Here is a 15,256-nt window from a genome sequence, read left to right on the forward strand (position 1 = left end):
AAACAACCTCCCTGTCAAAAGGATGTCTGGAAGAAAAAAATTCCTGTGCGCCCCCCTAGTGGCAACCAGCAAAGCCCACACTAAAGACAAATGGGTGGGTAGGTGCTGACAAACTCCACAATGAGCGGGAGAAAGGGAAAGGTGCGAAAGCCAACCAACCAGGTGGCTTTGCGCACAGTCCCCGGCAGACTAACCATCTGCACCCAGCACCAGGGATCGTGCCCCATAAAGGCTGGGCTGGGTGCAAAAAGCGATACACCCCCCCAACAGCGAAGGTGGGGGAGGGGACCAGGATCACCATTTTCTTTGGTGCTGCCTTCAGGATGCTGACTAGTAGACCTGTTCTACCTATAAAGAGTACCAAGAAATGATAGAAAACAAAACAAAAATAGTAGAATGTGGGTTCTAGTTAAAAAATGTACCAAAACATTGGATTCACACAAACAATAGGTTGATTCTCAAAAGTTCATTCAGTCATGTTTCAAATACATTCACCAATATGATACGTATTTTGACTGGTGTCTTCTTCAATAACCATTGTTGAAAAGCAACAAAATCCCCAACTGAAAATTGTGTGGCTCCTTAATATGCTATACACCTATAGAATTTTTTTTTATATATGCTGGAATCAAGAATGCCCACACATTACATCAGTGTACTCTCTGAAAACTGTCTGATCATCCTTTATTACCATTTTATTATTTATTTATTTAAGACATTTACATGCTGCTTAATCATTAACATTTCTAAGTGGCGTTCATGTATGTATGTACATCTCTATTTATTTATATATATTTTTATTAATATCTGTTTCCAACCTTCTTTTCATCAGACAATCCCAGGGCAGGGTACAATACAAATTAAAGCACTAAAATAAATTCACATACAGTTTATAAAAGAACAGGTAAAAATGTAACACCATCCTTCAAATCACAAACTCATGAAAATCTCAGGTAGCTCCAAATAATCTACATCAAAAAGCTCTGCTCTGTGACCTTCACACACTGTTTGTAGGTTTCCCAGAAGCATCCAGCTGGGCCACTGCTGGAAACAGGAGGCAAGACTAGACAGAACCTTGGTATGATCCAGTGGGGCTCCTCATATGATCTTCTATCTTACATTGCCAAAATATGCCATTTTCAGATTAGGTTTTTGTTACTTTTAAACTATAGATACTGAAGAAGACAGGAGTCAAAAATATGTGTTTAGCCCCTTTATTCATGAATGTTTTTGAAATGATTATTTCATCAGAAGCATCTTCATCAAGAGGTAACAGATAAAACTAGGAGGATCACAGACATCACACAAAGATAACTACCAGATTATCTTCAGTTCACATTGTCTCAAAATACAACCATATTCCTAACAATGAACACTGAAATGTGTAAGATATTTGTTAATAAAATTGTTAATGTTATTGTTTGGGTAGATCAAACCTTTTCTGGCTAATGAATGGCTCAGTAAATCTGTATCTACTCAGATATTGTTATCCTGTGCAACTATGACAGCTTTACTAGCTACTTCAAAGAGTGAATCATCCATCCCCAATTCAACATGGATTTAGTCAATTTTACTACACAGTCAATAGTTTGAGGCTTGGAATGTGCAATCTTGTCTCTCAGTTTGGCCATTTGATCAATACACTGACAAATGCAAATGATGTGCCTGGAGGTTTATAGGCAATAGATTTTGAATTCAACCCATGCCTGTTCTGTGATAATCAATAGCTACATCTGTGAGTATCAATCTGCAGATTTTTTTAAACAATCTTTTCAAAGCACTCTAAATAAATTCTCCAGTGTGCTACACAGGCCCTGTGCGGGTCCCGGGGCAAAAGCATAGTTGGGGGCCTCCCACATTAGAGTTGCCATATTCCAGTTCCACACATCCAGGCAAGCTAATTTGCATATTATGCAAATATTTGCATATTAATATTTAGATTGTCCAGTTGTTTTGTTTTTGTGCCTAGGAATTACCACCAAAAACTGGGGAAAGATATGAGAAATCTTTTTTTATAAAAACAACATTTTCAGCCTTAAATGCCTAGACTCTAGTTTCCAACACTATGGAATGTTGATTGATTGATTAAGAGGATTTATATCCTGCCCTTCTGCTGTTAAAAACAGAGCTCAGCACAGCTTACAAATATAATAAAAACAATAAAAATACACAATCAATATAAAAACATAATAAAAACACAAAATAGCAACAAACATAAAGTAAGTCAGGGCAGCAGTACAGTTAACCATATACGATATATTTCAAAGATGTGGTGCGTGGAGAAAAACAAGAAGCCAAAATGTTAGGAAAAGGAGTCTTTCACACCACATGCTCAGTTCTAAATACTGTTGCAGCAAGTTTTACAAGTTCATCCAGTATTCCACTGATGCAGGCACTCAGACATTCAAAGTATCTGTATGTTTCTTAGGTTTTATAAAAGCAGAGCTTTGCTTAACTCAAAGTTTCTTCTCCCTTTGATCAACCACATCTACACAGGTTCCACCTCCATACTCAAAATGAAACTGGGCCTGGAAGTGTGCAACAACCTCACACATACCTTGCTACTTAGATTACCAATGCCAGGATGTCTGTCTTATCGACTATTCTCCTGTCCCCCCCCCCACCGGGCATCATGAAAGACCCAGTCCTGGGCTCAGAAAGAAAATAAATATCTGGTCCTCTTCAAAGTATTGATAAGCCTCTTGTTTTAATTAAAATAATAATTATAAGTTCTTGCTCTTATCACTAATGGGAGTTAATTATCTTGCATATGCTGCTGTTGCTTCTATGGCTGTAACGGAGTGAGGTTAAAGATAAGTGAAATGCAAATAGGAAAAAAACAACACAAAAGGCAGTAACACTTTCCTAAATGTAATACCATACCAACCACAAAAGCTCCACCCCTATTAATATTTGTATTGTACACCCAGATCTCTAGGAGTGGGACTAGTTGGCAATCATAATATAGAATAGGGTTTCTTTAATAACTGTACATGGGCTCAAATAATCAGATACTAATTTAACCTGGTATATAATGTGGAAATTGTGCCATGATGTGCAACACTTATTTGTTCACTTCATTTTCATAACATTTGCAGTGAAACAAGCCATTTTGAACTTTTGTTGATGTGGCTGGTTGCTAATTTTGATCTCATTGATGTGAAGCTTCTGTGTATGCTGAGTTGGAACTCCAGATGCTTTACTAAATTGAGACTCCTGTGAACACTGAACTTCTCATTAAGGGGTTCAAGCATATTTTTAATAGAACGTTAAAAGACAGATGGATTCAATATGGTTTCAGCGTTTCAGTTTTGAAAGGTACTTTCAAGGATGAAGAAGTGAATTGAAATTGGAATCTCCAATTTGTATCTCTTTTGTGAGGTTTGTGAATATGTAAGGGGGGTAGGCTCATTGGGAAAAGAATGCTGAGACCAAATGAGATAGATACAATGGATGTTCTCCCTTCCTCGAAATCTACAGCTTTTTCCAATTAGCTCAATTGTGCATGATTGGTGCATAGATCACAAATGAAAAAGTACTGACAAAGAAGAACCTCACTGAAGTTAAAAAAAGCAGATAACAGGTACCTATCAAGATGCATGGCTGTTTCTCCTAGAATCGTCCGTTGTTTTTTATCTTAAGTTCTATGTAGTATGCTGAAATGAGGATAAAGTGTAGCACAAGGCTTAATCAGCAAATGCAAGCTTGGAAAGGAAAAGCTGACTTTTAAAGCTTTATTTGATGGACATGTACCAATTCTGATGGATGGGGTTTTTTTTGTAGTTTGTTGTAATATAAGAACAAGGTCTTATAAGAACTAGGAACCATGTGTCTTGGCACCCAGGGCAAACAACATGAAATGAACCCCTAAGCCAACCCCATATTTTATGTAATATATATATATATATGTATGTATGTATGTATGTATAGTTGTAATAAAATGATAAACATTGACAATTTTGTTTTGTTTTGATATCAGGGCTTGAATGCCTTTGTACACAGTAGACATATTTGTTCCATTATCAGATTCTTGGCCTTGGGCATTTTTAATATTGATGCCATCTGGTTTTAATTTGTTCATGATTTCGCCTGCTAACCACTGCCTGCTTTCTGCTTTGTTTCCATGAACTCTACAAAGTTTTTCTCAATGTGGACATACCTGATCTTTTGATACAAGAAATATCTGAAGTATAATAAAATAGTGAATAATACTTTGCTTTTTTAATCCTTTAAATTATTTTACTATGGATATTTCCCCCTAATAATTCAAGGAATTCATTTGGTATTTTATGTGATAAATAATTTACAGTCTATTTCTTAGAACAACTAATGGTTTTTAACTTCACTATTATAATGGCTATTCAATTCAATGGTATTTAGAAAATTTTCCATGTAGGACTGCCAATAATCTCTGTAGTGCCTCTAAGAGCAAGATTATTTTTTGCACAAAACAGAGTAACATCCAAAATAACCTTCAAAATCTGTCGCTATTTCTCTCTTTTGGGCTAAATTTCCATTATCAACAAGTCTGCCACTTTTTATTTTATTTTCTAAGCTCTTCTGTTTTAAAAAATTATCTTGATGGTCCGATGTGTTTTCACAAACAAGAATTATATTCCAATGGTTCCAGTTTTTGAAAACCTTTGATTTACTGCAAATGTTTGAATATGCTTCAGGGACATTATTTGCAAAAAAGGAAAGCAAAATAATGCCTTTGATTTTTTCAAATACAGTAGACAGTTATGATCAATATCTTTGCCATTAGAAAGTTTTAAAATAAAAAACAATTACCAAAAAATGTGCAGCCATTTCTTGATACAGACTTCTGAAAATCAGTATATTTACCTTGGTTGGGTCCATGTTTGATTATTAACAATCTTATTTTGTCCATATTGAATTGACAGGCAAGAACCAAATCAAGTTTGTATGAATGTATGACTATGGCACTATGCATTTACTGGAAAAAATGCATGAATATGCAAATGTATGTTGCATTGGATGTGCTTTGTTGCAAACATCTTTGCCACACATGTATACTGAGAACAGAGAAGGGGTAATGACGACTGCACCATGTACTTCCTACCAAGCTCCCGAAACATTTCTCCAGTTGCTGCCAACCTGACTTTATGCATTATTTTTGTTGCAACTGTGTCTCACCCCCACCCCCAATAACATTCGGTACTACCCATTACCAATAATCTCGCCCAACTCATTATTAAAATAAATAAATGTTATGTTATATATATATGATTTGTAGGGCCCTTTAATCAGGCGACCAGGACAAAGGCCCCATTTTCCCCACCCTAATTCTACCCCTGGGAGCTGGTGTCAGCAGACCTGTTAGGTTTGTAATTTCTCATGGAGGAACACAACAATAATGTTTTGTTTAGAAGAGTGCTGTCGTGCTCAAGCTATGCTTGTGGGCTGACCATGAGCATCCGGTTGGACACTATGAGAACAGAGCACTGGACTAAAGGGGCCTTTGCCTCATCCAGCAGGCTCTTCTTATGTTCTTAAATTATGTTCTTGTCCCTTCCTTTTCTGAGAGCCCCATAATATTAAACATTGGCCTGATTTAAACATGATACCAGGCAGGCTAAAATTGTTTATCTGTTCTCACATTTGGCTTTATGTTTGAATTGAGCTATAGTACTAACATGCCAATACGCTGTTAGGTGGGGCTGTAGATCACTAACTGACAGGGTAAAATTGCACATGTAGCAACCACGGGTCCAATTAACTTGTGAAGCTGTGTGAAATGCTATATGAGTACAGTGCCTGAGCATCAGTTGCCATCAACATGTAACACAGGCCCCTTCTCCCCAGAAAGAGGGGAAAGGGAGAATGGGTCTCATAGATCGGACAAGATCTGGTCGCTCAATCTGGATACAGGGAAATAATAAGGGCAGATCTACAACATACATTTAAGGCATACTCAACATACATTTAAAGCACATTGCTTCTTCCAAAGAATCCTGGGAATTGTGGTTTCCCCCTTACAGAGCTGCAGCTGCCCAGGACCCTTAACAAACTTTAAAGCTTTTTTAAAAAAAATATGTTTTAAAGTTTTTTAAAAATATATTTTAAAGATTTTTAAAAAAAAATGTTTTTAGAGATGTTTTGTTTTAATATGTTTTTAAGGATGTTTTGTTTTAATATATTTTAAAGTTTGTTTTTATGATGTTTTAGAGTGTTTTTAGTGCTTTTGTTTGCCGCCCTGGGCTCCTACTGGGAGGAAGGGCGGGTTATAAATCTAATAAATAAATAGATAAATAATAATAAACAAACTACAGTTCTGATGATCCTTTGAGGGGAAGTCATGTGCTTTAAATGCACATTTGATGTGCTTTAAATGTATGGTGTGGATAAAGTCCCTCTAGTATGATCTACAATTTAGCCTCCATTTTTAATCTGGGCTTACCAGATAAAGAACCCCCCTTTCTTTTCCTTGGGCCCAGTGTAGATAAGTAATTTTAGTCTGCTCAGCATAATATTTAAAATGGGGCTTGAACTTTGCTTTAGAAAGAAAATAGAGTGCCCCGATGTCCATTGCTGAAAAGCAGTAGATTATCACTTAGCAAACAAGACTACATCATCTGACTAACTTGCTACTTCAATTCTGGTATTTGCAACAGATATTCCTCCCAGCCGTTAAGCTCCAGTTAAAAGATAATGTGAAGTACTCAGTGACGCACATGAGAGTGTAGAGTGAGAATGTCATTTGTAGATAGAGGGGAAAAATTGTTTCTTACATGTTTCTCTCTCTCTCTCTCTTCCTCCCCACCTCTTTTTGATTGGATATATATATCCAAAAGGGAATTCAGGGCTCTGGTGGTTGAGATGGTGTTGGCTACAGATATGTCTTGTCACTTCCAGCAAATCAAAGCCATGAAGAATGCATTGCAGCAGCCAGAAGGGTGAGTCACCTTGTGACACTTTGCAGAGGGAAGGGCTGTGTTACAGCTGGTACTTTGCCACTTCATTAAACAAGCTTCAAAAGCATTTCTCGGAGGAGGGGGGGGTCAGCATCCTTTGATGTTTGCCTATTTCTTTTCACAGTGAGTGAATTCACACACATACTCATTCCAGAAAAGCAGGGATTAAAATGGAGCTTGGATAAAAGAAATCCATATCTTTGTTGTGTCTTTAGTATCTTCACAAATAAAGTCTGCTACCTAATTAGAGGAAGCCTGAGGCAGGCAAAACATTTCTTCCACAATGTGGAGATGGTAGAGAGGAGGCACTAAAAGAAGTGGAATCTGGTCCATTAGGGCAAATGGGACACTCCCCCACCATCCTCACCCTGCCCTCAGCCAGTCTCCACCTGCCCATCTTCTTACTAAAAACCATCTGTCAGCTTCTTCCTCCTTAGTCTCAGTGTTGCCCTTGTAGAACTCAGCAGGGAAGAAGATGTGGATGAAATGAATTAGTTGGCTCTGCCTGTCATTGGCTCTGGCTCCTCCTACTGTTGGTCTCCCTAATAACAACAACAAAAACAACAGTCCCAATGGGCACCTGCCACCACTGACTAAAGCTTGTGTTCCTTTCCACTGTTGAAAGCATGCTTTCAGCTCTGGATTAGAGCTAGGAGCTTCTTGATGGAAGAGAAGGCCTTTTGTCTTTCTTTCCTTCCAGGAACTCAGCATTCCTCCTGTTAGTGGTTGCAAGTGGTTGTTGGGGAAATGGAGGGCCCTGTGTTGCGAAAGGATCAATAATGGCAAGCAGTCACACTTTTTTAAGGAGTTGCAGCATCCATGTTAAGGTCACTGAAGCAGATTGTTTGTGTTGGGACTGATGACAGTTTAAAGGGGTGGGCTCTGGGGCACATTGCCTCCATGCCTCTGAAAACCAGTTGCTGGAAGCCTCAGGAGGGGAGAGTGTTCTTGCACTCGGGTCCTGTTTGCGGGCATCCCCCAGGCACCTGGTTGGCCACTGTGAGAACAGGATGCTGGACTAGATGGGCCACTGGCCTGATCCAGCAGGCTCTTCTTATGTTCTTAACTGCAAAAGCTGCTGCTGCTACTGCTGAAGGGGCCAGGGACCATTTTGCTGCTAGTCCAAAAATACTTGCTGCTCAGGATATCTAACCTTCACCTAGTCTTATGCAATCCATTTGGACCTGAGGTGCACTTTTCATTGTGTAATTTACACATAAGTAGACCTACATGGGTGTCCTCCTAGGACATTGTCTCAAATTGTAACCCCTACAACGTCCCCAAATTTCAGCCACTTACCATTTTCCTTCTGGACACAAAAAAACACTGAGATCCAAAATATACCCTAGCAAAAAGCCCTGGGAGCAAATTTCTGCCTTTTGTTGTGCATAGGAGTTCTTTTTGAGGTTAAGATTTAATTTTAGAGATGTATTATTTTTTCTACTGGGATTTTTATTGTTAGACCTTACTATGAATATGTAGGCATTGCTTAATTTTATTGTATATTTATTGAGATGTTTTCATTAAGTTATGGTTTATCACTATTTACATTTTGTTATATATTTGTAATGGTTAAGAGTAAATTATGTAAAAAAAGAGTGATGTTATAAGCCACCTTGAGCATGGTTTAACTATGAAAAAGCAGCATACAAATTAATGATGATGATGAAAAATATCTCTTTATTCCACCTCGGGGGAGCATCCCGGTGTCACAGGAAGTGTTACCCAGGTGGGACAGAAGACAGAGTATTAGTATCAGAATCTCAAAGCATGTGATGAGTAATGATGACACAGAAAGCAATCTAGACTCGTCAGGATTTTATAAACTCACTTGTAGCTATCCAACTTCCCTTATTCTTTCCATGTTACACCCAGAGATTTTGTGTTATGAATTGAAACTCCTGCTTCTTAACTTCACAAGGGAAAGGTCAAAACTTCCAGAGCTCACCAGATGCCTTCAGATAACATGGCTGCTAGCTATTACTCACTCAGAGACAAAGGGTTTGTTAGTGTTCTTATGGACCTGAGGCTAGAAAATTATTTTGCATCCCACTTAAGCTACAGATATGGATTCATGAGTGATTTCACCTTGTAAGTTCCTTAATAATTTAGAACCTAGGTTCTGAAACCCAGTCTATTGAACCAAATATTGCTATAAGTGAATGGTACTGGTGATACTGGATGGTGCAAAAATTGCTTATACAGTGATGAATTTGCTACATGTAAGAAGGCACAGATTACTGCCCCACAGTAAATCAGTGGTGTGAAAGCCACTGGAGTGTGGCTCCTTACTGTGCCATTGAGGAGGCATTAGAAAGTCCAGACCCTGTTGGAGCAGTTTGTGACACTGTTCTTTTCCATGCTACTAGGCCACTGTTTGAAAAGGCCCATTGATAACAGGCAGCTGCCATAGCTGTGCATCAGCGGAAATGGTATGCTATTTGTGCAATAAATCATTTGGGTTCCCTACTGTCAAATTCAGTTAATTGCTTATGCTACAAACTTGGACTAGTTTAACTAAGGAATAGTGCTGTGCACTGGATTCAGCCACAGTCTGAGGCCCAAGCCAAATCAGGCTATTCGGAGGTGCTTGGGCTTCAGACGAGTCAGGTTCAGATAGCCACGGATTACTGTGGGTTGTGTTGGATGACCCAGAGCAATCCGTGGCTTGTCAGGGGGTGGGGCATCATGCAAGAAGAACACTGTGAGAAGTGCAAGAGCTTCTGGGAGATGATAGGCCCAGCTTCCTGCCTACCTGACACCTCCCCCACACCACGATTGATTCCTCAGTGATTCTGCATGGTGTGGGTGATCCTCTGCCTTTCCTTTAGGAGCCCAGGAAGAGGTCAGGTTCATTCTCATAATACTAAGCCATGGTTTAGCATTACATCCGAAGTAACACATCCATTGGGTCAAATCAGCATGTGGCTCCTTATGTAACCTAAATGGCACTTATGTAACATAAATGACTGAATTTCTCCCATCACTGTAGGAAAGGCCTGTTTTGGAAAAGTTAGATAATCATTTCAAAATTGTCAACCTCTGTAAACAAAGTCAGTCAGCCAAAGGTTAGAATAACCTCATTTCTTTGCTTAGCGGTCTGTTTTCCTGTCCAATGATGCAGACAATTTATACTACTGTTTGCATTTGCAGAATTGACAAACCGAAAGCCTTATCACTGATGTTGCATACAGCTGACATCAGTCATCCCGCCAAGGCATGGGACCTCCATCATCGCTGGACCATGTCATTGCTAGAGGAGTTTTTCAGACAGGTAACTTGGAGGACTTCAATTACTTTGGATGTTTAGTGACATAATGATGAGAAGTTGGAGAAAGTAGAGCTGGAGTGCCAATAGGCTGTTTCAGAATAATTTTATTAACTTCTTTGTAGACATAAGACAGACTATAAGGGAAAAAATTAATGTAATTTGAGCGTGCATATTTTTTCTTTCCTTCCATGGTATTTGGGCAATACTCTTCTGTATCAATGTTTCTGGTAGCATCTGATTACTATCTTCATTGGCATGGTGATTATCTAAAGTATTTGGGGTGATGTCTACTTTCCTTTAGAAATATATGGATGGAAGAGTTTCACTCCATCTTTTCTTAGCACTTACCTGGGAACATTGAACCCAATGGGACTTACTTTGGAGCAGACATATATAGGACTGCATTGTTAACGGTACTTTTCTAATATGACATATATGAATTTCCTATGGATATTTCAAACACATTTTCAGTCTGCAAAACTCATCAGTGTCTGCTTAACTCCTTCTTAAGGACTGTTGTTTTCCCAGTTATCCTGGGCTCACAACCACTAGACTCATTTATTCAACATCACTGGCATGTTCATGAGTTTTCAAAGTGAGTTGGCTCTTGAATGATCCCTCTCGTCCCATGATAATCAACCTGTATCACTGCAGGTTGTGCCCAGTTAATTTAATTTAATTCAATTTAATTTAATTTAATTAACGTGTCAGTCCCCTTCCTGGTAAGAGCATTCAAGACAGTGTGCTAAAAAAAATCTAAATCACACAATAAAAGCAACAATAACAACAAAAACTGAAGGCAGCAGAACAGATAAAATGCAAAATTAAAATGCACAGGGAAAGAGGACAAATTTGTAGTCTGTGCCTAAATGTGAAGAAGGGGGTGGATCTGCCTGGGAAGCTGGTTTCAAATCTGCAACACCACTGCAGAGAAAACCCTGCCCTGAGGCTTGTAGGTTTTCACTTTAGATAAAGAAGTAACTGAGAGAGAGGCTCCTCTGGGAAAGTTTGTATATCTGTGAAGAGGTGTTCCTTCCAGTTTGCTGGGTCAATGATGTTTAGGGCTTGTTGTAACTAACACTTTGAGCTGTGCCCAGTAGCAAACAGGCAGCCCCTGCAAGAAGGCCAGCCTACATGCAATATATTTTGTATAGTGAGCCCTGTCAGTAAATGGACTGACTCATTCTGTACTATCTGCAGCCTTCAGACCAAATAAAGGGCATTATAGCAGTTGACACTGGTAGCGTAGTCTGGAATGTAATTGATACAGGAAGTGTAGATTGGAATGTGATTATTCAGATATTTTATTTTCTGAATTTTGCAATGCAGGTCTCAGCTCAAAAAATGTACCAAAATGCATTTTAAAATCCATATTTATATTATAATACCTTTAGAAATGTATACATTTAGATAAAATATGTTTACAAATGCATATTTTGTGAGAATATACTTGTGAGAATTTTTGTATGGATTATTTTTAACAAAACAAAACACTGATCCATCTATCCCTAGTGGCCAGGTCCCCATCCTTCAGAGTACCATGGACAAATTTAAATACTAGAGAGGCAACCCAAGTTAATCAGCAAAAGGATGTGGCAGAAGACTGAAGGAATGTTTTGTTTGTGTAGAAATGGCTTATCATCTCAAGGCAACAATCCCTAAAACTCAGTGAGATAAACAGCCCATTGCTAACCCAAGCCCATTATTCAGAACATAAGACACCAGTATGTAGATGAAAATATACATTCAGTTATGCAGATCTGTATGGCTGATAATTTGTATATAACCTGACTGAACATCAACTGTCATGCAGATGGGGTTTCCCTCCACCCCATGTATATTAAGTGCTTGGCATTGCTCCTGCTCAATGCTAGCATGTTTTAAAATGAGGCCCCTTGTCTATCGGGAGTGCCAGTCAGCTAAACTATAGCTCTTTCAGGTTTTAATTCATTATTTTAGTAGATAGATGCTTTAAACCACCTTCCGTTATTCACTTTAGATGGTGCATACCGAGGGACCTCTGGATTGCTTTTGCAAACATATATACACAGGCTAAAAATAATTTAAATGTTATCAAACTAAAATGCAATAGGTCAAACAACATTCACAATTCCCCCCCTCTTGTTACATTATGGAGGTACAGCCGTGCAAACACTTAAACTGAAATCTGTAGTTCTAGTAACATAACATAAAACAGTTCAGATGCAACAACAAGGTATGGCTTGTTGTTTTGAGTTGCCATGAGCGTGAGCAGGCACGGGCTTTGGGCAGCTTAGCCTTTTCTCCCTTCTACCCCTCAGGCTTTATGGCAATCTGTTTTGGAAACTCAAGGCTGTTTTTAAAGCACTTTTTGGTATGACATTGGGATGAGGGAGGAACAAAGTCAGAAATTGCACTGAATATGTCTCTCTTTAGGTTGTGGCCTACATGAGCAAACCTAGGAAATTATAGGCAGTCTTGCAGCCAGTTTCTCTTTTTTGCACTCAGTGTCACTCAATATGGCTAAGATCACAGTGCATCAGGAGTTTCTTATTTTATTATTTATTTATTTATTTTGTTTCATTTATAAGCCGCCCATAGCTAATAGCTCTCTGGGCGGTGTACAAAACAGGATAAAATACAGGAATATTACAATAAAATCAGATAACAAATAATTAACACAATCAACAAAATACAACAGAATATAAACATTAACACATTAAAACATTAAAATGCCTGGGAGCATAACCAGGTCTTAACCTGGCGCCTAAAAGAAAGCAGCGTAGGCGCCAGGCGTATCTCTTCAGGGAGGCTATTCCACAATTCGGGGGCCACCACAGAAAAGGACCTAGATCTAGTAACGGTCCTCCGGGCTTCACAATAAGTTGGTACCCGGAGGAGGGCCTTATTTACTGAGCGAAGTGTACGGGTAGGTTCATAGCGGGAGAGGCGTTCCACAAGATATTGCGGTCCCACACCGTGTAAGGCTTTGTAGGTCAAAACCAGCACCTTGAATCTAGCTTGGAAACGGATAGGAAGCCAGTGCAAATGAGCCAGCACAGGTGTTATATGCGCGGACCGGCTGGTCCTCGTCAACATCCCGGCCGCTGCATTTTGCACTAGCTGAAGTTTCCGAACTGTCTTCAAGGGCAGCCCTACGTAGAGCGCATTACAGTAATCCAGTCTAGAAGTTATCAGAGCATGAACAACTGAGGCGAGGTCATCTCTGTCCAGATAGGGACGTAGTTGGGCTACCAACCGAAGATGGTAAAATGCATTCCGTGCCACCGAGGCCACTTGAGCCTCAAGCGACAGGGAAGGATCTTCTGTGCAAGTCCCATTCAAATGACCAGAAAGTGTACAATTTCATGGCTTATGCCTCTTCCATTCTTGATTTTGTACTAACCTTTTTGTTCTTTCTCTTTATTCCTCAGGGTGACAAAGAAGCAGAACTAGGGCTTCCTTTTTCCCCTTTGTGTGATCGTAAATCCACCATGGTTCCTCAGTCTCAAGTAGGTAGGTATATCCAGTAATGCTTAACTTCCAAAGTGGAGAGGAGGGAGAAAGTGTTTCCTGGCAGGAATACAATTGCTCACGACTTGTTATTTGTATATTTTGATAATTGGTCAGTTGCCTGCTTTGGTTGGGGTCGAACTGCCTCTGAAAGAGCAGGTCCATAGTCTGGGGGTGCTCCTGGATCCATCTTTGTTGCTAGAGGGCCAGGTGACCTCAGTGGCTAGGAATGCCTTTTACCAGCTTTTTATCCATAAAAAGCCTTGCAGAGCTATGCACATGCTTTTATGTCCAGCTGGTACCACAAGGGGCAGGGGCAGACCACAGCAACAGTCCTCTTTGTGCCAGGTCGAGCTGCACCTGGTTAGCATGTTCTGTTTGTGGACTTCCCATAGACATCAAGTTGACCACTGTGGGAAGCAAGACACTGAACTAGATAGGCCTTTGTTCTGATCCTGCACATGTCTTCTTATGTTATTGTGTTAACACAGGTTCAGCCATAAGCCATTTTTGTTGTTGTTTAACCACTGTGTTGTTTCCCAAATGGGTCCATTGCCCGGTGCGCAGTACAGCCAAATGACCACACCCAGGTTGAAGGGTCCAACAAGCTTTATTTCGTTCTGGCCAGAAAGAGGTGCAAGGCGATAATTCGCAAAACAACCACACCCCTTATGAGGGTGCTACACTTTTATACATTGCAAGCAAAAATTCATGGCACATTCTAATTGGCCCCTTAGTGCCAACCTGTCACCTTTCCATTGGCCGATCTTCTGACTATGCCCACCATCTCTTATGCACACGGCACATTAGTTTCTCCACCCATATCTGCATTCCAAGTTAGCCATTACGACAGCAGCTTCCAAGCACGTATTTTACTGATAAGCTTCAGAAAGCATGTAACTTCTCTAGGCCTTATAAAATTCAGTTTCTTTTTTGTTTCTTTCTTAAAAAACGCTGGCCCTGAGTCATCAACTGTATTTACTTCTGATGATTCTAGCCTAAACTGTATCCTGGCTCTACATTACTTCTGATGATTCTAGCCTAAACTGTATCCTGGCTCTACATTTTTCTCAGGTTGCTTTGTGTGGATTTAACTTCTGCAGTTACTCATGCAGTGAACAGTTAGAGAATGGTGGTGGTGGTCTGTATTCTTCTACCCTCCCAAAGCATTTCTTCATCTGGTAATATAAGGGGAACTCCCAATTTTGTATGAAAAGAAGAAGGAAAACTAATTCTGATGACCCAATCAGAGGTGAACTAATTCTGTAAAAGAAGCGGGGACAAAAAACCAAGTTATTTCAAAAGTATATCTCTTTGCCATATGGGGACAAAAGCAACACAGATGGTTCTGATTTTAAGCACCTGAATATTAATTCTCAGCTCCTAATATAAATAAAGCTATGGAATAATTGTAATTTCCACAGGATCCAAAACAAACAAAAAATAATTTCCAGGCATTTGAAGCACATTATATATGAACGAGCCTAGTAGAATGTGATGTGTATTTGTATAGGTATCATGGTAGGAGGTGTCTCAGTAGTGGAACATGGAAGGAAGG

The 15,256-nt window shown here is 39.5% G+C and overlaps 1 protein-coding gene across 4 annotated transcripts in view; it reads left to right on the forward strand.

Annotated features, from left to right (window-relative positions):
• The window catches only part of PDE1C (phosphodiesterase 1C), a 376,890-nt gene that overhangs the window by 307,015 nt on the left and 54,619 nt on the right, over positions 1-15,256 (forward strand). For all 4 annotated transcript variants that reach the window (XM_061586904.1, XM_061586900.1, XM_061586901.1 and 1 more), the window contains 3 exons: positions 6,816-6,917; positions 10,089-10,209; positions 13,620-13,701. In XM_061586904.1, the coding sequence (XP_061442888.1) occupies positions 6,816-6,917; positions 10,089-10,209; positions 13,620-13,701 (305 nt within the window). The remainder of the gene's footprint in view (positions 1-6,815; positions 6,918-10,088; positions 10,210-13,619; positions 13,702-15,256) is intronic.

Source organism: Rhineura floridana, chromosome 10 (assembly GCF_030035675.1).
Source record: "Rhineura floridana isolate rRhiFlo1 chromosome 10, rRhiFlo1.hap2, whole genome shotgun sequence".
Taxonomy (NCBI): domain Eukaryota; kingdom Metazoa; phylum Chordata; class Lepidosauria; order Squamata; family Rhineuridae; genus Rhineura; species Rhineura floridana.